This window comes from Spodoptera frugiperda, chromosome 24 (assembly GCF_023101765.2).
Source record: "Spodoptera frugiperda isolate SF20-4 chromosome 24, AGI-APGP_CSIRO_Sfru_2.0, whole genome shotgun sequence".
In the NCBI taxonomy this organism is placed as follows: Eukaryota; Metazoa; Arthropoda; class Insecta; order Lepidoptera; family Noctuidae; genus Spodoptera; species Spodoptera frugiperda.
The window spans coordinates 1,544,564-1,571,642 of NC_064235.1; the positions used below are offsets into that span (position 1 = coordinate 1,544,564).

General features: G+C 39.6%; 2 protein-coding genes and 1 long non-coding RNA gene across 3 annotated transcripts in view; all 3 read left to right on the forward strand.

The window, feature by feature from the left end:
- Positions 1-20,446, forward strand: part of LOC126912271 (uncharacterized) — a 69,669-nt gene extending 49,223 nt beyond the window's left edge. Inside the window, exon 2 of the long non-coding RNA XR_007706889.1 lies at positions 20,190-20,446. This is a non-coding gene — a long non-coding RNA (uncharacterized LOC126912271). The remainder of the gene's footprint in view (positions 1-20,189) is intronic.
- LOC118278716 (charged multivesicular body protein 7) lies at positions 172-19,134 on the forward strand. The gene is made up of 11 exons (XM_050703537.1): positions 172-573; positions 2,537-2,756; positions 4,070-4,244; positions 5,850-6,016; positions 6,513-6,649; positions 8,617-8,704; positions 9,523-9,673; positions 11,770-11,943; positions 12,936-13,118; positions 13,748-13,904; positions 18,330-19,134. The coding sequence occupies exons 1-11, from the start codon at positions 305-307 to the stop codon at positions 18,478-18,480; spliced, it is 1,872 nt and encodes a 623-aa protein (XP_050559494.1). The 5' UTR covers positions 172-304; the 3' UTR covers positions 18,481-19,134.
- Positions 20,447-26,519: 6,073 nt separating the features above from the next.
- Positions 26,520-27,079, forward strand: part of LOC118278717 (endocuticle structural glycoprotein ABD-4-like) — a 29,064-nt gene continuing 28,504 nt past the window's right edge. The window contains exon 1 of the mRNA XM_050703818.1: positions 26,520-26,740. Within this exon, the coding sequence (XP_050559775.1) occupies positions 26,714-26,740 (27 nt within the window). The 5' untranslated portion in view covers positions 26,520-26,713. The remainder of the gene's footprint in view (positions 26,741-27,079) is intronic.

Sequence of the window (27,079 nt, forward strand, 5' to 3'; positions counted from 1 at the left end):
ATTATAAAATACAGGGATTTAATGAACGAAACAAAATAATTAAAGGCTTTGTGGGACAATTAAGTCTCTTGTCTCCTCTCTTATACAACCGATATTTTTAATCGACCTCATTTAACATAATTTTCTTTTTGAAAGTGGTAATATTTTTAATACCCACTCTGGTAACACCGACTGATCAAACGTCAAAATTTTTCGCACGCCATTGTGTGTGCGGAAGTCACTTTATCATTTTCTATTACAAAATCACAGTTTTAGAACAACAAAAATCAAAAGTTAACCGTCAAAATAGCTTTGTTAATCAATAATGGGTCTACCAGGTGGCATACCAGAGGCTGAGCTGCCTCAGTGTTGGTCTGACGATGTACGGATGAATGCATTATTTGCCCCGTTCAGAATTAAGGCTGCGAATCCTGAATCCTGGGATATGAAGATGAAATTTTGGTCTGATATGCTGCGGCAGTGGTGCAGGAGTAGAAAGGAACCTATAGTGTCTGCTGCGGACGCGAAAAATGCCTTTAATCGTAAAGGACGGACTCCCGCTTGTCTGGACATCGTTGTCGAAGAAATGTATCGGTGAGTGATTTTTTTTTATTCAGAGGCTATTCCCAGCCTGTATTCGTTCTCTATGGTGACATTTCCCGCTCATTTTGTATTTTTTTTTGTGCATACTAAAATAAAAATGGCTGATGTTTATTTTTTACGAGATATTCTATTCTTTGTTACATTTAGAGTAAATTAATGACTTAGCATAACACCTGTATTTACCTGAATATAGGTTAAATGTGTGTTAAACACTGTTATTAAAGGACTCATCATAGAAAATATGGAGATAGTCACAATAATCACAGAAAGGCAAATCTATTGTTCCTTTAAGATAAATAAACTGTTATTCTTTTTATTTATACACTTACTAGCTGGTCCGTCGCGGTTTCACCTGCTCTGCTCGGCTCCTATTGGTTGTAGCATGATGTTTCATAGCCTATAACCTTCATTGATTAATGCACAATCCAACACCAAAAGATTTATTAAAATTTAATCAGTAGTTCTAGAGATTAGCACATTCAAATAATCAAACTCTTCAATCAGCAATTTTGTTTCATTCCAAAGTGTAGATTCCTATTGAGAAGAACAAGCAAGAAACTGTATAGCAGGGGTGGCCAACTTATGTGTAGTCGCAATTGACTATTTTTCTAAAAGTACCTCACAATCGACCTTTTATACAAAATATTTATGTGTACACATACTTTAGTACCAAAAATATTGAAGTCTTTTCTTAATTTATGGTCTGCGATTGGTCAAAAATGCTCTTAGGATCGACCGGTTGATCGCGATCGACCGGTTGGCCACCCCTTGCCTGTATAGGTTCAACTCTGCTGTTACTACATAGTTGATAATAATAATATGTAATGTATCAATATTGGTCAGGGGCAGGGGCCATAGTATTCCATAATCACCATATATCTACCAGTCCATTAGCCACCCACACCCATAACCCAATCATTTTCTTCCATATTGCACAATAGTCCTGCATCAACCAGGGATTGTCCTTTGGTGTACTTCCATAGTGCATACAGGGATAATTTCCGGCTGATGTCCCATTACATTTAGATCAAAATTGTTCAATGGGCCTCTGCGAGTTGGCTTCGGCTCCTTGTATGCCTTCCAAAGGTCTGGGACCCTGTGGTCCTGTGCAAGGAAAGGACAAACATAATATGTAATGTTATCATTAAGCACATGTTCTTATATTTATTTACTTCCACGTAAATAAAGTTCTAGTTTTTTCTGTAGGAATATTCTATAGAAAAAACTTAACTTTATATTAGAACCTAGGTTCTGAAGGATAGCTTGGTGAATATTAGTCATGTTGATATTATAAAATTGCCCTTTAATCTCATGTACAGTCGACTCTCATGAATTTAAACCTTCAATAATTTAAACCTCTCTATAATTAAAAGTTTTCATGAAGTACCTAGAAAATTTCTTAAATAATTTTGCACTAGATCAATATATTTTTATGCATTTGGTAATTTGAACGAAAAAAAAGAAGAATCTACTGAGGTAATTACATAAAATACTGAGGCAAGTTCAAATTTCAGACCATTAATATTTCGAATATTCGGTAATTCGGAATAATTTATGAATCCCCCTATTATGAATTAACACAGCGAAATAGCCGACGTTGGCGCATACGAGTAACACAGTACATTTTTCAAGGTTAAACATAAATTATTTAAATTTTTTGACAGACTCGTATTTTTAATACTTTAATATTTTGTTGGACGTTATAAAGTGCCTTCCTAGTCTTATTCTATACTAGCGACCCGCCCCAGCTCCGCATGGGTGCATTGGTGATATATTATGCATGTATTATACATATAAACCTTCCTCTTGAATCACTCTACCTATTACAAAAAACCGCATCAAAGTCCGTTGCGTAATTTTAAAGATTTAAGCATACAGACAAACAGATAAAAATAGCGACTTTGTTTTATACTATGTAGTGATCTATCTCTAATCTCTAATCATTTTTCCACAGCAACGGAGACCTCTGTCCCTTATCAAAATATCAGCAGATACTCCACAACGGACCTGAAGGCTGGGTGAAATGGGGTGCTCGGCTGGCCTTCAAGCCTGCAGCCTTTGCTCTTACTGCGGTAGCCTCGTTCATGCCAAACAGACAGACAGTGGACAACGATGGGTTACCGAAGGCATCCATTGATTCTACACAACGATTTGTGTTGGAGAGTGCTGTTAAAGTGAGTTTTATTAACAAAAATATTGTATTTTTTTTATGGTATAAGCTGGTAAATGAGCAGACGGATCACCTGATGGTAAGCAATCGCTGCTGTCCATGGACAATTGAAACACCAGTGGCGTTACAAGTGCGTTGCCGGCCTTTTTGTGGGTTAGGTTAGGTTAGGAGTTGTTGGAGAATTGGAGATTGGGAAGAATGGGAATATAACAATTGGGCCTCTGGTAATCTCACTCACACAACGCAAACGTTGTTTTACGTCGGTTTTCTGCTCGGCCGTGGTATCTCTCCGATCGAGCCGGCCCATTCGTGCCGAAGCATGGCTCTAACACACATAAAAATTAATGCGTCTGCTTGATTGCCATAAAAAATATGATTGACTAGCAAACCTGAAAACGATTTCCTTGATTTTCTTTTAAATTTTTCTCTGTTATTCTTTGCATTAAACTGTACGGAGCCCGAGACATTTCCAACGAATGCAAAACCGTGGAAATCGGTTCGTGCGTTCTGGAGTTATAGCGTCAGGAAGGAAAACCCGACTTATTTTTATATTATAGATAATTAATTTTATTCTGACTGCCTCGTTGTCCGAGTGGTTGCAATTGCGACTGCCATGCAAGGGGTCTTCGATTCCCGGGTCGGGCGAATATTACTGGGCTTCTTGCGGTTTTTCGAAAATTTCTCAGTGGTAGCACTGAGTCTGGAAATTTGCCCGGTATATGGCAATAGGCTCACCACTTATTACATAGGACTTACAACGTAAATTGTGAAATGTGGGGTGTACATTGTACATTGGCATTATGTGCCATAATGCGCACTTCTACTACGCCTACACCTTCGGGGAGTAAAGGCGTGAAAATATATATGAGTGATAGCTACTTCCGCGCGGTTTCACCCGCTGCTCGGCTACAATTGGTCATAGCGTGATGTTTTTTAGCCTATAGCCTTCCTCGATAAATACACTATTCAACACAAAAAGAATTATTCAAATCGGACCAGTAGTTCTGGAGATTAGCGCGTTCAAACAAACAAACTCTTCAGCTTTATAATATTAGTATAGATTAGCTGACCCGGCAAACTTCGTACCGCTCAGACATTTTTTCCTCACCTTTTAAACCTTCCACAAATAATTCTATAAATAATTCAAAACCTAAATTTGCCAAATCGGTTCAGCCGTTCTCGAGTTTTAGCGAGACTAAAGAACAGAAATTGATTTTTATATATAGATGATATAGATATATATATAGATAGATAGATAGATAGATAGATATAGATATAGAATAGAATATAGATAATTAATTTTATTCCTCATTCCAGGAGCAAGCAACAGAACTCCTCCAGAAATACCCTCCAGGTGTAGAACGTATGGGTACCATTGAGGAACTGATCCGCAACTGTGAGTGGACACAGAGTCGGGAGACCTTCGAACTGCTGCTCGGGTACCTGGTGTCGCAGGGTGCCGCGGTCAAGAAGGGGGATGTGGTTAAACTTGGTAAGTCAGAGTTATATAGTACTCCTGTCTAGTTTTACTCGCTGCTTGGCTCTTATAGAAGAGCGTAGCGTGATGTTTTAAAGCAGGGATGCACAGACTTATTAAGACTAGGGGCCACTCGGACAAATTATGAACGGATTGCGGGCCGCCAGAAGTATTTAAAGACAATAAAGAATTGATAATAATGTATTAAAATAGAATTCTGGAATAGAAATGGTTTTATTCTGGAATAGAATTCAATATTTTTCGAATGTACGAGAGTATTATTTTTGCTGTCGGCGGGCCACCAGGATTCGACCGGCGGGCCGCGGTCTGTGCATCCATGTTTAATAGCCATACTTTTTGTTATGGTATAAGCCGGTAAATGATAAATGGACTATCCAACACAAAAATAATCTTTCAATTGGTCGTTAAGGAGATTACCGCATTCAAACAAATAAACTCTTCAGATTTAACTCCGTAGATGTCCAATATCGATCTTAATCCACAGATTTTAGATGAATCAGTTATTATTTTTTTATGGTATAAGCCTGTAAACGAGTAGATTGATCACTAGGCAATCGCCGTCCATGGACACCCGAAACACGAGAGGCGTTACAAACGCGTTGCCGGCCTATTGGGGGACGCTGAACTTGTTTAAACTTGTAATTAAATAAATTTTATATTAAGAAACTTATCAGATAAAATTATGATTACAACTTTTACATAAAGTGTCGCAATATCTATCCCCCCCTGCTACTGCAAAAAACAGACTATAAAATCATGCTCCATTCGATTTGATATCACTTTTCACCAACCAAACCGAGGGGAAACAACGCTTGTATTGTGTTTTATCCTGTACAAGAGGTTACCGAAGCTCCCTATTCCACAATTGGCGATTGCTTACCATCAGGTGACGTGGCTACTCGTTTGCCGCCCAATCATATAAAAAAATACTTAACAATATATGTTTCTTATGTTTAGTGGCATCAGTAACTGTTTGGCAAGATAACTTTTAAACGATTACTTTCAAGCCATGATTATGAGCCCCTAGCGTGGCTGGAAACTATTCGAGTTACATCGTGAAACAGTTACGAGAAAGCCGTTAAACATGATTAATTTATAATCTCCGTAACTACTGATTCGATTTAAAAAATATTATTTTTGTGTTGCATAGTCCATTTATCGAGGAAAGCTATAGGCTATAAAACTACGCTATGATCAATAGGAGCCGAGCTTCAAATCTGCAAGAATAGGTATTTTCATAATATTTTAGGGAACAGAGAGTAAAGTTCCCTAAGAAAAGCAGTATCCTCCGACCAGGCGAGGTGATCGTGTCTGCGAATTTCTGCCCAACTGTTGTTCGTTGGGATTTTCTATCCATGTTTATTCGCATGTAAACTTCATACGATGTAGGATTTATGACGTCATCCGTTGATTTGTTCGTCGATCGTCTATATGCGACTTCTGTCATCTGTCACTTGACATATGTCGCTAATATTTCTTTTTCTGTTAATTCCTGTTTAATGTTTATGTTTGAGTTATGTATGAAAGTTACTTTAATTGGTTGTATATCATTGTAACTTTTGAATTAAATAAATAACATATTTTTTTCTTTTTCTACAGCGGAACCGGACAAGAAAGTGTCACCAGTGACTGAATCGGACGAGGCTCTAGTCAAGCTGATGTGTGCTGAGACGAGGTTGGAGGGCGAAGCCCTGCGCCTGGCGAGAGACGTCGCCACCGCACAGGCTGACGCTAAAGCTGCTTTGAATGTCGGGAATAAGTTGGCTGTGAGTTGATTTTTTTGTTTATACTACTGTTTATGGTCAAGGAAGGAGTACTGGGTCCGATTCTTAGGTTGGAAAATGTGTTAGTAGGGGTTTTATCACTCGTGACGATCGCTGGCCACCGTAAGTGTGGGTCTGTAAGGCGAGCAAGAGTAGCTCGCTGCCCGACCAGAACCAGACCACCACAGATGGGGCCCAGTAGGGTCGATGCCTAATCCGGAGCTGCCGGCTACCTAGCCGGTTTACCGGGGCTCCGGCTCAAAGAGCAGCAGTAGGAACGGGGTGGTTTTTAGTCAAAAAGAGTCTGTCACTCCTTCTCGCCTCGCCCCAGGCAGGAGAAATCATTGGATGACTTTCCCAAATACTTACAAAAATAGTTTCTTTGGGAAAGTTGTGTGTAATCATGAGTACAATCACGTGTTTAGATATCGTTCACTAATAATTAACCTACATAGTAATCTAATTTCCTAGCTTCCTAATAAATATTTACCCATTTCAGGCCAAGAACCACCTTCGCCGCAAACACAAGACGAATCTACGCCTGGAGCGTTGCAGCAACGCGTTGGAGAACGTGCGACAGTTGCTGCAACAGATGCGAGACGTACATGTCAACGTAGCCATCGTTGATACTTATAGGTATGTGTTATTTAATTATATGTTGCGCCTGGAGCGTTGCAGCAACGCGTTGGAGAACGTGCGACAGTTGCTGCAACAGATGCGAGACGTACATGTCAACGTGGCCATCGTTGATACTTATAGGTATGTGTTATTTAATTATATGTTGCGCCTGGAGCGTTGCAGCAACGCGTTGGAGAACGTGCGACAGTTGCTGCAACAGATGCGAGACGTACATGTCAACGTGGCCATCGTTGATACTTATAGGTATGTGTTATTTAATTATATGTTGCGCCTGGAGCGTTGCAGCAACGCGTTGGAGAACGTGCGACAGTTGCTGCAACAGATGCGAGACGTACATGTCAACGTGGCCATCGTTGATACTTATAGGTATGTGTTATTTAATTATATGTTGCGCCTGGAGCGTTGCAGCAACGCGTTGGAGAACGTGCGACAGTTGCTGCAACAGATGCGAGACGTACATGTCAACGTGGCCATCGTTGATACTTATAGGTATGTGTTATTTAATTATATGTTGCGCCTGGAGCGTTGCAGCAACGCGTTGGAGAACGTGCGACAGTTGCTGCAACAGATGCGAGACGTACATGTCAACGTGGCCATCGTTGATACTTATAGGTATGTGTTATTTAATTATATGTTGCGCCTGGAGCGTTGCAGCAACGCGTTGGAGAACGTGCGACAGTTGCTGCAACAGATGCGAGACGTACATGTCAACGTGGCCATCGTTGATACTTATAGGTATGTGTTATTTAATTATATGTTGCGCCTGGAGCGTTGCAGCAACGCGTTGGAGAACGTGCGACAGTTGCTGCAACAGATGCGAGACGTACATGTCAACGTGGCCATCGTTGATACTTATAGGTATGTGTTATTTAATTATATGTTGCGCCTGGAGCGTTGCAGCAACGCGTTGGAGAACGTGCGACAGTTGCTGCAACAGATGCGAGACGTACATGTCAACGTGGCCATCGTTGATACTTATAGGTATGTAGTGTTTAATTATATGTGTCACCATTCTTACTCTTCCCGTGGGTGTTGAATACCGGAGTAAATGAGGTTTGGATTTATTTTATGGCCTTTGACTGCCATCAGAATACTGTTGAAGGTAAGTCCTCCGCTAACTCCGGACACCGGTAACCTATGTGGCAGCAGTTAACGTGTTTAAATTAATTTGTCACCACCCTACTCTTTTCGCGGGTGTCGTATACCGGAGTAAAAGAGGTGTTGAGATTGTGGTTTAAAATTTTTCAAAAAATTAAAATAGATCAGATAGCATTTGTCTTACAGTTTCCTATAAAGTCAAATTCAATACTTTTTTTGGTGGTAAACAATCGCCGCCGCCCATGGATACTTAAAACACCAGAGGCGTTACAAGTGCGTTACCGTTCTTTTGGGGGTTAGGAATTTAGGGGTTGTTGGGGAATCGGGTCGGTAATTGGTAATTGGGTCGCCAGAAACCTCACTTACATAAGACAAGCGTTGTTTAACTTCACTGTTGCTGCTCGGCCGCAAGGCTCGGATACCGGTTAAATTTTCAAACCGTTATTATGTACTTGTACGCAAAACCTTTACATTGGGTTTCGTTCGCGAAGCCGGTTTTTTTAAACCGGTATTTGGAACAGTATTTTCTTAAAGGTTTTTTCGGATTAAACGGTTTAGAGCAATAAAAACCGGTTAATACGACGCACATCAAAGAAACGCCGCGCGCTGTTCAGATTATATTCAATAATAATATTTCGACGCGTGTACCGACATGCCCCTCGTCGAATAAACCGGTTAATTTAGGTTAAATAAAGTTCTTTAAATGTTCACGTTCTTAAGAAAAGTTCGGAGGAAAACCGATATAAACCGGTATTTTTTGAACCGGTTCCGAGTCTTGCTCGGCCGTGGTATCACTCCGGTCGAACCGGCCCAGCAGTGCCGAAGCATGGCTCTCCCACACTTAAATATTGACATTATTCTTTCAGAACCAGTTCAGACGCTATGAAACGCAACCTCAAGGAGAATGCTTTGGAAGAGGATGCCGTGCACGACACTATGGACGATTTGAAAGAGGTAAATGCATTTTATTTTAACACTAGCTACTTCCGCGCGCTTTCACCCGCTCTGCTTGGCTCCTATTGGTCATAGCGTGATGTTTTATAGCCTATAGCCTTCCTCGATAAATGCACTATCCAACACAAAAAGAATTACTCAAATCAGACCAGTAGTTCCGGAGATTACCGCTTTCAAACAAACAAACAAACTCTTCAGCTTTATAATATTAGTATAGATTAACTACTTCCGCGCGGTTTCACCCACTCTGCTTGGCTCCTATTGGTCATAGCGTGATGTTTAATAGCCTATAGCCTTCCTCGGTAAATGCACTATTCAACACAAAAAGATTTTTTCAAATCGGACCAGTAGTTCCGGAGATTAGCGCGTTTAAACAAACAATCAAACAAACTCTTCAGCTTTATAATATTATATTTTAACATACATTTAATTTTCGTATTGCCGTAATATGCACCCCTTCGGGGGTAAAAAGGCGTGACGTTGTGTGTTTCTTTTATTTTTTATAATAACTATCGTGGGGCATACTAAATTAACTAAAAAAATCTGCCGATGATACGGTCCGTACGATGCGGATCAGTGGACGCAGTTGTATGAGTTTCTATACAAGACAAACTAAAATCCGTTGCGTGCGATGCGGACCTGTGGACGCTAAGAAGGAACGGGGTGGTTTTTAGTCAGTAAGAGTCTAACACTCCCTCCCGTCTCACCCAAGGCGAGAGAAGTCATTGGATGATTCCCCCCCCCCCCTCAAAAAAAAAAAGCATGAATTTCCCCAAAGTAACACCTGATTCTATTCTATATATATGGTATTTCCCCAGGTAATGGAGCAATACAGTGAAGTGGAGAAGGCTCTAGGCACCAACATCGATGACTGTGACGCTGCGGAGCTTGAAGAGGAGTTGGCTGAACTCCTCGCCGGACCCGGGGCTCCGGGCGGCGGCACTCCGGGCAAGGAGGAGAGGAAAGAGGGTGAGTGTTGTAGATATCGGATGTATGTATGGAGTTTCTTGCTCGTTCTTCTCCATTCGAAGCAACACTTTGTAACGAGCGCCTAGCTTCACTGACAGACAGACTGACGGACAATTCAATTTGACGTTTCAAAAGTGCCTAATTTAGGATTAATTGAAATAAATGCTTTGACTTTGACTTTGATAAGGTCTATATGTGGGGGCTTGTTATTAGCAATAAGTTAAACCTATAATTAGTATCTAAATAATGTTATTAGTCTGTAAGCCTTCCATAAAACAAATAAATATAAGTTATTAAACTGACATTGGTCACTAACACTAACATTAGAACTTGAGACGGGATATGTACCATGTTTATACAATGTGATAGGGGTGGGACTTCTAACCCGTTAAGGCTGAGTACTACATCTAATTTTATCGACAAAAGTCGGGGGTCGAAGGGGTCGAATCCCCTCCCCCTAAAAGTTATGGCTATTTTAATATATTTCTTACTTTTTTTGATATCAAAGGTTGTATGCGTCGTAGAAACAAAAAAAAAAACGACAAACGGTAGCTAATAATCTTGGCTAACTAATTCATAACTTTTTTCATATGTTTGATAATGTTTTGGGGAGAAAAAAAATCATTTGTGAATTATATTTACCGAAAAAATCACTATTTTTCAATATTTTCTTGTTATTATTATTTTATTATTTTTTTGTCGATAAAATTAGATGTAGTACTCAGCCTTAACGGGTTAAAAGTCTCGCCCCTATCACATTGTATAAGGTCTATATGTGGGGGCTTGTTATTAGCAATAAGTTAAACATATAGTTAGTATCTAAATAATGTTATTAGTCTGTAAGCCTTCCTTAAAATAAATAAATATAAGTTACTAGCAAACCCGGCGAACTCCGTTTCGCCACCAATAATTTTCCCAGTGTTCCCGCTTTTCTCTTGGAATTTTTCCAGAATTTTCTTTGCTATAAACCTTACTGAGCCCGAGACCTTTCCAATGAATGCAAAACCGTGGAAATCGGTTTGTGCGTTCTGGAGTTATAGCGTCAGGAAGGAAAATCCGACTTATTTTTATATAATAGATTAAACTGACATGGTCACTAACACTAACATTAGAAGTTGAAACGGGATATACTTCACGAGCATATACTCCAGTTTATCCGTGATCATGGCGCTTGCAACAGTGCCGAAATATCGGAAACTCATAGACATAAATATACATGGTAAATATCCCGTCTCAAGTTCTAATGATAGTGTCAGATCTATGTTTTATTTAAATTAGCTGAGATGGTAGTCTAGTATGGACTGTATGGTTAGCGCAATGGCTGGGCAACCGGCTTTTGTGCAACGTGTCGAGAGTTTGATTCCAGTTTGGAACACAAAATTGTGTGATCCACAATTAGGTGGTTTCCTCAGACAAAAATAAATTATTTTGACTGTTCAATACAATAAAATATTCAAAAATGATTACAATATCATTCGTTGATTTGATGATCTACTAATTTTCGATTACTTTTTAATAATTTTCTAGAAATGATAATCTCATTGTCTGTCACTCTCGTGAAATATTCTTATTTTTTTAATTAAATTTGGTAACAATTGCATACTATAGATATGACAACTGAGATATTAAAAAAGAAATCTAAATCCCCATATTACTTTATCTGTACCCTTCTAATATAAGTTCCCTTTACGTTGAACGAAAACAGAACGAGAGCGCGTTTCACGCTCTGATTGGTTACTTCATTCGCTCCGGCCAATCAGAGCAGCGAACGCGTTCTCGTTACCTTTTCATGCAACGTAAAGCAAACTCATACTTAGGCAACAAACTTGGATTTTAGACGTTTTAGTGACTATAAAACCATGATTTTATTATAACTTTCGTGAGACATACTAAATTAATTATTATGTTATCGGCTTACTCACGTAATGTTTTGAGAGTAGCAGCGTGACAATCGCCGCGTCGTGTGTCGCGAAATGCTGCTCATGAATATGAGCCTCTAGCATGGCTTGAAACTAGTCGAGTTAATCGTCAAAACATTACGTGAGTAAGCCGATAACATAATAATTACTATAAAACCATTTTAATTTCCATTCCAGCCCCAAAACTCCCATCCCCACCATCGACAATACCCAGGCGGAAGATATCGGAGCGAGACTTTGTCTTCGACGGCGAAGAGCGCATGCTGGCTGAGCTGAACGAGCTGGGGCTGGATGATGCCAGTCCCAAGGTCCGGGAGAGGAGGGAGAGGATCGCTGTCGCTGATGGTGATGGTGAGTTTATCCCCATAGTTTTATTTTTTAAGGGGGTGGGGAAATCAACCTATAACTTCTCTTAGGGAAGAGGGAAAGACCACCCCGTTCCTACTCCCGCTTTTCAAGCCGGAGCCTAGGGTAAACCCGCTAGGTAGTCCACAGTTCTGGATTAATCCATATAGTTTTTTTTTTCTTTTTGAGCGGGGAAAATCATCCAATGACTTTTCTCGTTTTGGGCGTGGCGAGAGGGCAGTATCAGACTCTTATTGACTAAAAACTACCCGTTCCTACTTCTGCTTTTCAAGCCCCGGGAAACCCGCTAGGTAGTCCACAGCCTTGGATTAGTCCCCATAGTTAAGCAGTCGGTGTAATTTTAAAACTATAGAAATGTCCTATAGAAGAGTCCGTGGAGAAATAATATAAATAGAAAATAAAAAAGTATCACTGCCTCTTCGGTCGAGTGGTCGCAATTGCGGCTGCCGGCTTATTTCGGGTTCGATTCCTAGGTCGGGCAAATTATTATTGGGCTTTTTTCGGTTTTCCGAAAATTTGTCAGTAGTATGGAGTTTGGAATTGTGTCCGGTATATGGCAATAGGCTCACCCCTATTACATGGGACTTATAACACAAATTGTGAAAAGTGGGTGTACATTGTATAGCGGCATTACGTGCCGTAATGTGCACCTCTGCCTACCCCTTCAGGGATAAAAGGCGTGACGATGCGACGAGGAGGTTTAATACTGCAACAAAAGCCTTTTCTTAGATGATAAAACTTGGTGTCTTAATCACCACGATAAGATAATTGGAGTAGTCGAATGACGTTCAGTACTATAAAAATGGTCTATCTTTATTAGAAGAGAGGGGTATCCATAATCCCCACATTTGGCAGACAGTTAAGTCATTCGAAAAGCGTTCACTGCTTAACATAACAAGGGGGAGATGCAATATCATAATCCCCACACTTGTTAATTTACATGGTGATTAAAAATTTAACCTACATTTTCTCCACAGCACCACAACCGAAACCCTCGCCGAAAATAACCAAACCCTCGAAGGACAAGCCCTCAAAACCGTGGTACCCCCCATCGGGGGAGTGCCTGCAGGACCCCGTGTGGTCGCCCAACCACAACCAGCGGCTCACCGACATCGCCGGCAGCTTCGGCGAGCTGCGCCAGGATGATAGGATACATCCAGGTTGGTTTTTTTATAAAACAAGTAAACGAGCAGACGTTTTACCTGATGGTAAACAATCGCTTCATTAACAGTTCATGTATGCTCGTCGGTTACTAATTTTACTAATACAATAAATGTTTAGTTTTCACTCCGCTCTGGTAGATAATAATATATTGTCAGTATGCTGTGCAAAAAGGTATTTAAATCGGAACAGTTTCTGAAACAAACAAATTCTTTGAATTATAGTATAAGAAAAGATTTTAGCCGTAAATGGACAACGACTGCCTCGTTCGTCGAGTGGTCGCAAGTGCGACTGCCGGACAAGGGACTTATAATACAAATGGTGAAAAGTAAACGCACCCACGACACTGGGTGTCGTAATAAGCACTTCTGCCTACCCCTTCGTGGATAAAAGGCGTGACGTTGTATGTATCATATCGAAACGGCTGAAGGGATCGGAATGAAATTTGAAACCAGGTGTAGACTATAACTTCACAATCATTTTTTAAATGTTTCGATATGATTGAGTAACAAACATACACACAAATAGATAAACTTTCGCATTTAGCTGTAATATAAGGTTTTAGCTTTACCAAAAACAACTAAAAAAAACTTAAATACTATATTAATCATCCATATTTAATCCGCAGGCCAACCACTGGACGTGGACTTCACCCGCGCGCCCCGGCTGTACGGGTCGGACTTCCAGGTCCGCGACCACAAACTTCGCGCCGGCGTCTGGATCTACAGCCGCGACCCCAACGACAACCTGGACAGCTCGCTCGCCGCCAGCACTGACTACTATAGGTAAGGGAGGATATATCACCTGATGGTAAGCAAGCGCCGGCGTCTGGATCTACAGCCGCGACCCCAACGACAACCTGGACAGCTCGCTCGCCGCCAGCACTGACTACTATAGGTAAGGGAGGATATATCACCTGATGGTAAGCAAGCGCCGGCGTCTGGATCTACAGCCGCGACCCCAACGACAACCTGGACAGCTCGCTCGCCGCCAGCACTGACTACTATAGGTAAGGGAGGATATATCACCTGATGGTAAGCAAGCGCCGGCGTCTGGATCTACAGCCGCGACCCCAACGACAACCTGGACAGCTCGCTCGCCGCCAGCACTGACTACTATAGGTAAGGGAGGATATATCACCTGATGGTAAGCAAGCGCCGGCGTCTGGATCTACAGCCGCGACCCCAACGACAACCTGGACAGCTCGCTCGCCGCCAGCACTGACTACTATAGGTAAGGGAGGATATATCACCTGATGGTAAGCAAGCGCCGGCGTCTGGATCTACAGCCGCGACCCCAACGACAACCTGGACAGCTCGCTCGCCGCCAGCACTGACTACTATAGGTAAGGGAGGATATATCACCTGATGGTAAGCAAGCGCCGGCGTCTGGATCTACAGCCGCGACCCCAACGACAACCTGGACAGCTCGCTCGCCGCCAGCACTGACTACTATAGGTAAGGGAGGATATATCACCTGATGGTAAGCAAGCGCCGGCGTCTGGATCTACAGCCGCGACCCCAACGACAACCTGGACAGCTCGCTCGCCGCCAGCACTGACTACTATAGGTAAGGGAGGATATATCACCTGATGGTAAGCAAGCGCCGGCGTCTGGATCTACAGCCGCGACCCCAACGACAACCTGGACAGCTCGCTCGCCGCCAGCACTGACTACTATAGGTAAGGGAGGATATATCACCTGATGGTAAGCAAGCGCCGGCGTCTGGATCTACAGCCGCGACCCCAACGACAACCTGGACAGCTCGCTCGCCGCCAGCACTGACTACTATAGGTAAGGGAGGATATATCACCTGATGGTAAGCAAGCGCCGGCGTCTGGATCTACAGCCGCGACCCCAACGACAACCTGGACAGCTCGCTCGCCGCCAGCACTGACTACTATAGGTAAGGGAGGATATATCACCTGATGGTAAGCAAGCGCCGGCGTCTGGATCTACAGCCGCGACCCCAACGACAACCTGGACAGCTCGCTCGCCGCCAGCACTGACTACTATAGGTAAGGGAGGATATATCACCTGATGGTAAGCAAGCGCCGGCGTCTGGATCTACAGCCGCGACCCCAACGACAACCTGGACAGCTCGCTCGCCGCCAGCACTGACTACTATAGGTAAGGGAGGATATACAGGGTGTCCCTGAAATCGACGTCCAACGGGCACTAGATGATCAGCAAGGTTCCAAATGTTATCAGAAAAATATAAAAAAATTCTAAGTCTTACTGTTTTTAAATTACAGTGACTTATGTGTTATCCACGAAAAAATACACCCTGTGCCAGTCTTTTGACTCTTGTTGCTACAAATCTTTATTTTTTCGTCTGCAGTCTTCCTTACATTATCCTGAATAGTGCTCCAGTAATATGGAATCATAAATTCTTAGCCAACTGCTTTAGATCGGAAAACATTGTTAGTTTTAGAGAAACCAAATACTCTGAATAAAATGTTGACCTTACTTTAAGTGACTGTACTGAATAAATTATGTATGGCGCTAGTAGTGGCAAATTTCACCAAAGTTGGCGCATTTAATAAGGATTATAAAATGGTATAGCACTTTGCAAATTATTTCTTAAATTCGACACAAAAAAAGATTTTTCAACGAAACTCCGTTTCGATGAATTTATTTGAACTTACTAATATTTCTTCTAGTGTACTCAAATCATACGTTACAACCTCGTATGCACTAGATAACACTTTGCACGCGATTTGTTAACATCATGTTGAAAATCAGCGAGGATCTCTTGTCAAACAATATTGTCTGTCTACTCATGATTTCACTTGCAGTTTTCGTCGGCAATATTACTAGACTTACTAGAGGAACTGATGTTGTGTATCATTTTTCACTAAATAATATTGAATGATTGCAATATGATGTTCATAGTGCATCAAACACATTATCAAATGTGTAGTAAAATCAAAAGGAACGGACGCGGCAGATACATGTACACAGCATATCGACGCGGTAGTGGTATGGTGTACATGAGCCCTTACGCACAATTACTCGTCATATCCCCATCAAAAAAAAAAAGAAATGGGTGAATCCTCCGATTAAGTTACGTGTTCATGCCTTGTGATCAAATGCGGGATGAAGCATCAAATATTCTTTAGTTTGTCGAGAAAGAGTTATTTGCACCGTTACAAGGAATTGCAGGTAAAGCAAAAAATAATTTAAAAAATAAATAATCAACACGGCGCAAAAAAAGCCAGTGCTCAGCTAAAATGCCGAAGCCCGGGTACGATGGCTCGAGATGCACAACACCAGTTCGTCTAGCGATAATATTGCCGACGAATGCTGCAAGCGAAATCATGGGTAAACAGACAATATTGTTTGACAAGAGATCCTCGCTGATTTTCAACATGATGATAACAAATAGCGTACAAAGTGCTGTCTAGCGCATACGAGGTTATAACGTATGATTTGAGTATACTATAAGAATTTTTAGTAAGTTCAAATAAATTCATCGAAACGGAGTTTCGTTGAAAAATCTTTTTTTGTGTCGAATTTAAGAAATAATTTGCAAAGTGCTATACCATTTTATAATCCTTATTAAATGCGCCAACTTTGGTGAAATTTGCCACTACTAGCGCCATACATAATTTTTTCAGTACAGTCACTTAAAGTAAGGTCAACATTTTATTCAGAGTATTTGGTTCCTCTAAAACTAACAATGTTTTCCAATCTAAAGCAGTTGGCTAAGAATTTATGATTCCATATTACTGGAGCACTATTCAGGATAATGTAAGGAAGACTGCAGACGAAAAAATAAAGATTTGTAGCAACAAGAGTCAAAAGACTGGCACAGGGTGTACTTTTTCGTGGATAACACATAAGTCACTGTAATTTAAAAACTGTAGGACTTAGAATTTTTTTTATATTTTTCTGATAACATTTGGAATCTTGCCGATCATCTGGTGCCTGTTGGACGTCGACTTCAGGGACACCCTGTATGACCTGATGGTAAGCAAGCGCCGGCGTCTGGATCTACAGCCGCGACCCCAACGACAACCTGGACAGCTCGCTCGCCGCCAGCACTGACTACTATAGGTAAGGGAGGATATATCACCTGATGGTAAGCAAGCGCCGGCGTCTGGATCTACAGCCGCGACCCCAACGACAACCTGGACAGCTCGCTCGCCGCCAGCACTGACTACTATAGGTAAGGGAGGATATATCACCTGATGGTAAGCAAGCGCCGGCGTCTGGATCTACAGCCGCGACCCCAACGACAACCTGGACAGCTCGCTCGCCGCCAGCACTGACTACTATAGGTAAGGGAGGATATATCACCTGATGGTAAGCAAGCGCCGGCGTCTGGATCTACAGCCGCGACCCCAACGACAACCTGGACAGCTCGCTCGCCGCCAGCACTGACTACTATAGGTAAGGGAGGATATATCACCTGATGGTAAGCAAGCGCCGGCGTCTGGATCTACAGCCGCGACCCCAACGACAACCTGGACAGCTCGCTCGCCGCCAGCACTGACTACTATAGGTAAGGGAGGATATATCACCTGATGGTAAGCAAGCGCCGGCGTCTGGATCTACAGCCGCGACCCCAACGACAACCTGGACAGATTTTTTCCTGAATTTTCTTTGCTAGAAACCTCACAGAGCCCAAAACCTTTCCGACGAATGCAAAACCGTGGAAATCGGTTCGTGCGTTCTGGAGTTATAGCGTCAAGAAGGAAAACATTGCATTCGTTGCAATGGTCTCGGGCTCCGTGAGGTTTATAGCAATAGAAATCAGAATATCAAATCAAACTAGGGAAAATCATTGGTGGCGAAACGGAGTTCGCCGGGTTTGCTAGTAATAATAAGACTGCACGGTTGGTGCGGTGGCTGGGCAACTGGCTGCCGCGCAACGGGTAGCGGGTTCGATTCCCGCACGGAGCAACTCTTTGTGTGATCCACAAATCGTTGTTTCGGGTCTGGGTGTCATGTGTATGTGAACTTGTATGTTTGTAAACGTACACACGACACAGGAGGAAATCATAATTTGGGGCAACGTTTAAAAAAATATCTCGCACAGAACAACTCTTTGAAGAATTCACAAATGTTTATAATACCCTATTTGCTTTGTAGAATTCACAAAATGTTTATAATACCCTATTTGCTTTGTAGAATTCACAAATGTTTATAATACCCTATTTGCTTTGTAGAATTCACAAAATGTTTATAATACCCTATTTGTTCCAGCGCGGAAAGTCCGGGCAAGTCCACAGCGCCGACAGGTTTCCAAATGGCCCCCGGCGGCGAGAGACGCAAGTCTACCACGGACCCCGTCCACAAGGACTCTGTGGACGAGCTACAGAGGCGGCTCGACAACCTTCGCGGCTTCAACTTATAATATTAAGCTATTATCTTAAGGTATTTATTAAGTTAATAAGTAAGTAATAGCCTAGAAAGTGCCGTTTTGGCCGTCAATTTGCCGTAGAATTGGTACTTAAAACGGGATTGTTGAATAATGAACGCAACCTTTTTCATTACACTGGCAGTTATTTTATTTTTTTTATGTTGGCAACTTTACTCTGTTACTTTTGTTTTTATTGCTTGTCATTATACTTTTGGTTTTTTTCTTCCAAAATAATCTTTTGTTTATTTTAACTAAAGTAATCACTACCTCTAATAAATAATCCAACAGGGATATTTACCAATTTTAATGAGTTTCCGATATTTCGGCGCTGTTGCAAGCGCCATGATCACGGATAAACTCATAAATATTGAAAAACATGGTAAATATCCCGTTTTAAGTACCAATTCTAGTGTTAGTGACCATGTCAGTTTAAAAACTTATGTCAATTTGCCGGTTCAAACGGCAGTTTTTGGGGGGAGATGTAAAAGATTTTTTGACTTTGCCGTTGTTTTACCGCCCCCATATTTGAAGTACTTGATAAACTTCTACAGTATGGAGATCACTCATATGACTTAAATGAACGACAAAAGAAATGACAAGTAGTACTCGTCCAGAGAGGGATAATACAACTAAATATTTCAACAAAAACCGAAAATAAAAAAGAAATATATAAATCAAGTATTAAATTCTGTATGAACAGCTCCATGTACCTTGACCACAGAAGAGCTGTAATGTTGTAGGTTGTCTAGGAAAGTAGAAAAAAAATCTTTTATATCATCAATAATAAGGTGTTCTAAAAGTATCTGCCACGGCTTTAATGGGAGGTAGTGTTGTGTTTGAAGATTATAATAGTAAATATGATTTACTAGTGACCCGCCCCAGCTTCGCATGGGTGCAATGGTGATATATTATGCATATAATATTATACATATAAACCTTCCTCTTGAATCACTCTATCTATTAAAACCGCATCAAAATTCGTTGCGTAATTTTAAAGATTTAAGCACCGGAAAAACGACTTTGTTTTATACTGTGTAGTGATGAGTATTTCTTTTTTTTGTCATATTAAAAATCTATATGTGTGTTTGTTATGAAAGAGCTATCTCTTTCACTGTCTTTGTCAATCTATCAATAATTTTCATTGACGAAGCGACGCATCGTGCGTATTTGTGAACCACTTTATACAGAGTAGAGTCAATGTTTATTTAACTTCTTTATGTTCTCAAATTGAATTAACTGGTCCGAGGTACGAAATTTCTTCACTATTGTAATCTTCTAACAATACTACCTCCCATTAAAGCCGTGGCAGATACTTTTAGAACACTTTATATAAAACTATAATAACTTTAAATCTGTAATATATTAAAATAATAATGTGTAAATTGTGATATTATACTGACTGCGTATCAGTAGTTCATTGTTGACTGAATTTCAGTGTTTTCAATAAGTTGTAAGTCTTACTGCCACACTCAGAGACATTTAATCACTACTTACGACCACACTCAGAGACATTTAATGATTACTTAAACTATTCCTTAGTAACGATTTTGTTCGGAAAACAATTGCTAAGGACTAGGTTAAGTAATCATTAAATGACTCTTGAGTCAGCGGTTAAACTATTCCTTAGTAACGATTTTGTATAGAAAACAATAGGGATGATGACGGGGTATGAAAATTATAAATCTATTTAGTCCGTTAGTTAGGTAATGAAAAAATATTAGACACGTATTTTTTTTATTTTGTCATATAAGATAACAATACTTAGATGAAACGAATCAAAGTTTAGGAGTGGGAGCAAATACGTCATTTCTACGTGTAAAATGTATTAGAAGTGACGTCACGCGATATTTCAAATCGATATATCTTCGGAAGTATTTGTTTCCGTAAGAAAATAAAAAATACGTGTCTAATGTTTTAAAATAATCTACAAGACGGACGTTAAAATAAAAATTAGTCATCTACCCTATTGCTAAGGACTGGGTTAAGTAACCATTAAATGATTCTTGAGAGTGGCGGATAGTTACGATGTGAAGACAGCTAAATTATTATTAAGCGATCAGCGCCGCCCATGGACACCCGCTACACCAGAGGAGTCACAGGTGCGTTGCCGACCTTTTAAAAAGGAGTACGCTCTTTTCTTGAAGGTTTGAAGGTCGTATCGGTTCGGAAATACCTACGACAGCTTTTAGGGAACAGAGAGTAAAGTTCCCTAAGAAAAGGAGGATCCTCCGACCAGGCGAGGTGATCGTGTCTGGCGGGCTTTCTGCCCAACTGTTGTTCGTTGGGATTTTCTATCCATGTTTATTCGCATGTAAACTTCATATATGCAATGCAGCCTTTAGGCTTAAGTCATTCTGTCTCCTGCATTAAATTCACCGAGGGAAGTGGAAACTATCGTTTTCTTTTTCTTCTCCTCTAATAATATCTTCTGATTTGACAGAAGACAGTCATTCATGTCCCTGGGACGTTGGACTTCAGTGTTCCGGTGTTTGCATGGTTGTATCTACTGTAGATCCTGGTACACAGGAGTTGCAGCGGTATGAGAGGTTGTGACAAAAAAATATGCGATGCAGGATATTTATGACGTCATCCGTTGATTTGCTCGTCGATAGTCTATGTGCGACTTCTGTCATCTGTCACTTGTCAGGTGTCGCCACAAGCTCATTCCACAGTTTTGCTGTGCGAAATTCACAATTGTTTAGTATTCAGAAAGACTTAATTTTAATTTAGCTGTCTTTTCACAAATACTTAGCTAAAACAATAATACTAGCCTTAAAATATTATTTAGTTTTTAAAATGTCACTAGTAATATAATAAAGCCATATTAGTATTTAAAAAGAATGGATTCATAAAATAATTATAGATAATAAATAAAAAAAATGATAAAAAAAATATCATGTTAGGTTTTTCGTGGCAGAATTTTCAGTTAGGATTATGCGGCATGACAAATTAATTATTTAGTTCATTGGTTAAATAATGAAGTAATATTAGACATGTATTCGATATTGACTGCCTCGTTGGTCGAGTGGTCGCAAGTGCGATTCCCGGGTCGGGCAAAGTATTACAAGGTTTTTTTCGGTTTTTCGAAAGTTTCTCGGTAGTAGCACGGAGTCTGGCTTTGTGCCCAGTATATGGCAATAGGCTCACCCTCTATTACATGGGACTTACAACGTAAATTGTGAAAAGTGGGTGTACACAGTGGCATGCCATAATGTGCACCTCTGCCTACCCCTTCGACGATAAAAGGTTATGTTGCATTATTCGATATTACTTCTGCACGCGGCTTCGCTCGCGTTCCCGTGGTATAAACAGTAGCCTATGTGTTATTTCAGACCATAATCTACCCTTGTTCCAAATTCATTTCGATCTCTTTAACTATTTTCAGCAAGGCCGATTTTTTGTGTCACAGTATACAATCATATTATGGCATCTCCTCTTTGTACTTGCTTCAAGCATATCACACCCGCGAGAATAGTAGAGGTGCTGACAAATTAATTCCTTATCAAATCAACTGTATCAGAAAGTTATCGACACATATTTGATCACATCAACAGCCTATAAGTGGTTACTGCTGACCAAAAGCCTCTTCTCACACGGAGAAGGTTTGAGCATTAATCACCACGCTTGCTCAATGCGGGTTGGCGATTTCAAACTTATAATTAGAAATTATAAGCCCAGGTTTCCTCACGATGTTTTCCTTCACCGTTTGTCAGTGGTGTCTAAATAATTTTAGACAATACGTGTCTAATATATTTTGTTATATTTTAAATGAATTAAATATCATTTTAGTCACATTATCCCTAAATAAATAAGTGCTGTATATGACTTTATGTATTTAGTATAGAAATAGAAAAATATTATGTACATATTATAGAAAAAATATCAAATTATATGAAGTTTTTTGTCTATACAATATGTTTTTGAAACTGACTAGATATATTTTTGTAATAACTATCGTGAGACATACTAAATTAACTAAAAATCACGGTTTATTCACGTACATTAATGGTAGGCTGCGCACGCTGCTCATGATGAAGAGTCCCTCTGTGACTCGAAACTAGTAGAGCTTTTCTCAATTAATTTACTGACTTATATAATTTGACTCTTTTGAGATTTTTTTTAATCATTGCCCCATACTAGGATTGTCTCCTGTGTCGTGGGTGCGTTTACAAACATACAAGTTCACATATGACATCCAGAATAAAACAATTTGTGGATTAGAGAGTTGCTCCATTTAAAAAATCGAGGAAGCCTATTTTGAGGCAAATATCAAGTTTCGGACCATTTGATATTTCGATCATTCGATAATCTATACCAATAGTATAAAGCTGAAGAGTTTGTTTGTGTGTTTGTTTGAACGCGCTAATCTCCGGAACTACTGGTCTGAATTGAATAATTATTTTGTGTTGGATAGTGCATTTATCGAGGAAGGCTATAAAACAGGCTATAGGCTATAGGCTATAAAACATTAAGCTATGACCAATAGGAGCTGAGCAGAGCGGATGGAATCGCGCGGAAGTAGATAGTTCGAAATATTTGAAGAGTATGTCCAGTTTCGTATTAGTAGAATCTTCTAAATACATAATAATACTTTTACCAACCGATAAAAGTGTTTTTAAAAATCATATTGTATAGATAACAAATGTAGATAGGTAGGTTATCAAAAATGTTTTGGAAAAAAATACCAAAAAAAATGGGGTTTTTATAAACTGTATAAATAAATAAATAAAATAAAATAAATAAATAGATAGCTTTAATATTAAGTAATGTACTGAAATTATGTTTTTTTTTTTAATTGAAACTGTGTTAGGATTTTCTCCTGTGTCGTGTTATAAAGATATATGCCAAAATAATCATGTTATTTGGCAGTCTTGGCCTACCTTATTCTGGTGTTTTTTTATATAGAATTAATACAAATTAGTGCCTTCTCAACTATTTTTATTCATGATAATATTGAATTTGATTTATTTTCTCTGTCATAAAAATGTAATTTTTTATACTGAATTTCTTGAAATTTTCTCAACTACACTCTCCTAGCGCGCTACATGTCACACAGCTTGCTACGTGCAGTAGTTACAGCTGTGTACAGTCTGTCACTCTCTCAATCACTGGTAACGGCAGAATTTTATAATTGAACTTTTATTTTGAGGGGCGAAATCATCCAGTAACTTCTCCCGCCTTGGGCGAGGCGAGAGGGAGTGTCAGACTCTTACTGACTAAAAACCACCCCGTTCCTACTTCTGCTTTTCGAACCGGAGCCCCGGTAAACCATATTATTTTCGCTAGGTAGTCCGCAGCTCCGGACATATATACCTCTAGATTTATCATGAATAAAAGTATATAATCTTTATTATGTTCTTTTTTTGTAGAAGAAATAACAGTGTGATACATATAATATACTAGATAATTATTACAATAATTTTATAATAAAAGGGTCCTTTATAAATGTAAATTGTAATATTAATAATAACTATTTAATAAGAAACTGCTATTAATACCTCATTTGTAATGTTTGTTTGTTTATTTTGTATGTTTTTTTGTCTCAAATGGTTAGGTCATTTTTATATGCTAGATTAAAGGTTTCCGTATGACGTCATCAGTACGCATCGCATGTAGACATTGCCGATGATGCGGTCCGTACGATGCGGATCAGTGGACGCAGTTGTATGAGTTTCTGTACAAGACAAACTAAAATCCGTTGCGTGCGATGCGTACGATGCGGGCCTGTGGACGCGTACCTTAAATCGTCAGTAACAGTCCACTGCTGGACTATGAGCCTCCTCTACATAAGAGGGTTTGCCATAATCTCGCTTGACTAGCAGATCGCAGTGTAAAAGGTTCAGGTTTATCAGAGAGCGCTGCTGCCCGGTCTCTGTCTAATGTGTATTCCCTTAGTCGGGTATACTACACCCGTGGCAAGAGCAGTCCTAATCTACCATCATTAAAATGTCATATACCTATCAAATTATCTAGCTATATAATTATGACCAAGGTATCACTGCCGCACTCAGAGACATTTAATGATTACTTAAACTATTCCTTAGTAACGATTTTGTATCGAAAACAATTGCTAAGGACTGGGTTAAGTAACCATTAAATAACTAATGTCCGAATACTCAAACGCTACTCAATTTTAAGACGCTCTCAAAACTAGTTCTGTCACTATCAATTCTTTATACAATGACAGAGATAGCACGATATTTAAGTACAACTTAAAATTGAGTAGCGATTCAGTATTCGGGCGTAAAACGGCGGTAAAACAATATTTTTATTTTTTAATGTTTGTTGCCTTTTTTTTAGTTATTTTTTTTTGTAATCTGATTGTGCCTTTCTCACGACTGCCATTAATTTTAGATACATAATTATAATCTAAAGGTGTTGGTAATCAGCTCATGTAGTGTAGATGTCCAGTCAACTGATGGTAGCGAGGTTCACTGTCCAGTGACACACGTACGCTGGTATCGTCATGAGCTAATGTCGACATGTAAACAGTGACTCGTGTAGTGTAGAGATTGTCCAGTCAACTGATGGTAGCGAGGTTCACTGTCCAGTGACACACGTACGCTGGTATCGTCATGAGCTAATGTCGACATGTAAACAGTGACTCGTGTAGTGTAGAGATTGTCCAGTCAACTGATGGTAGCGAGGTTCACTGTCCAGTGACACACGTACGCTGGTATCGTCATGAGCTAATGTTTTTCATTCATTTATATATGATATTATTATTTTATAAGTTGTGTAATCTTAAAATGTATTTAGCAATAATTAATAATGCCTTATTTGTGTTACTTTGTAAGGTCTAATTGTAGTTCTTTTTGTATTTTGTTATTTATTCGTATTCTTAGACTTTTGTTACTATATACCTAAACTATTTATTGTAAATAGATAAAAGTGTAAATATATTTTTACGGAAGTGCCTTCTATGTTTTATTTCGTACTAGCGACCCGCAATGGTGATATATTATGCATGTATTATACATATAAACCTTCCTCTTGAATCACTCTATCTATTAAAAAAACCGCATCAAAATCTGTTGCGTAGTTTTAAAGATTTAAACATACAAACAAAGGTACATGGTGAGTAGAGAAAGCGATTTTGTTTTATACTGAGTAGTGATGAAAAATGCTATTTTAAAATCTGTGGGCAGAATTTTAACCTTTGCTGTTCAGGTTGCAGAACTAAACGACTTATTACTTAGGTACCTATTGTATATGTGCTGCTTTATTTCCTAGCGGGTTTTCCGAGGCTCCGGCTCGAAAAGCAGGAGTAGGAACGGAGTGTTTTTTTAGTCAGGACCGAAACCGCCGTGAATCAGAGTCATTTAATGGTTACTCAACCCAGTCCTTAGAAATTGTTTTCGGAACAAAATTGTACTAAGGAATAGTTTAAGTAACCATGTAATAGGGCGAGAGTCTACTGAGAAATTATTGAAAAAAGCACAGCAATACTTTGCCCGAACCGGGAATCGAACCCACTCGACCAACGAGGCAGTATTTACTACTTACGTACCTGCTGTATAGGTATCAATAACGTCTTCGCATTTGATTATTTTGTTCTTAATCCCAACTATCACGAAATATAAAAAGCTACGCAACCTTACCTACTCATGAATAAGAATCAAATACATAAATACGTTTTCAAGTACATAGGCCCAATTACTAAATGCTTTAATCTCACGCATTCAAATAGAAAAAAATAATTGGATGTCCAATTTCACAACATATCATAGAAAGAGTTTCAAATCATTGACCGTGCTAGTTCCAAATTATAGAATAAACAAACAAAAAGCTCTTCACACACTATGTAAATAAAAGCGATAAATTTAGTTTACGTAATCGGAATATCTAAGCGTTTCAACTCACACTGTGACATTCACAAAATACAGTTTCAAATGAAATAAATTGCTAAAGTCAATAGCGCCTTCGGAAACTTACATAATGTTAGCTTTTATCTTTCCCTTTCAAAATTAGATAAACCTGAGTTGTAAGCCATTTTAAAAGGTTATAGGTAAGAATTCTTGAATAGAAGCAAGAATCTAAACAGTGTTATAACCTCTTTGCACTCAGTCGCTTTACGTTCGCCGCGGAAGCTCGTCCCTTCGCCGGCGACAGATTAAAAAAGTGAGCTGTCAAAAATTGGCGGGAAAACAGTTCGAGTGACATTTGATTAGTTTTTTTTTTGTTAACTTTTTTCGTGTTTTTTTAAATTAAATTTTTCGTCTGCAAAATGTTTCTCAAAGCGAGTTTGTGTTTGGTGAGTATTGTAATTTGAATATTTATTTAATTATTTAATAATAAGTAATTGAGTGGGAAATTTAATTAAAGTTTATTTATTTATCGGTGGTTTAAATCGGCCATGAAGATTTTATATTATTTTATGATGAGTATTATTATACTAGACTCGATAACGTTTGATTTCTGAATCGTACAATGTTTTGAAATTAATGCACAGTAAGGGAACTTGCAAATGCAAATAATTTTGAGGACGAGTCCTTCACCTGATCGCTCCATCTCATTGGGGAACGTCCGCGCGATATCTTGCCTTCGATGTTCCCAACAACAATTATGTTGTTGGGAACTGTGTGATGTGATT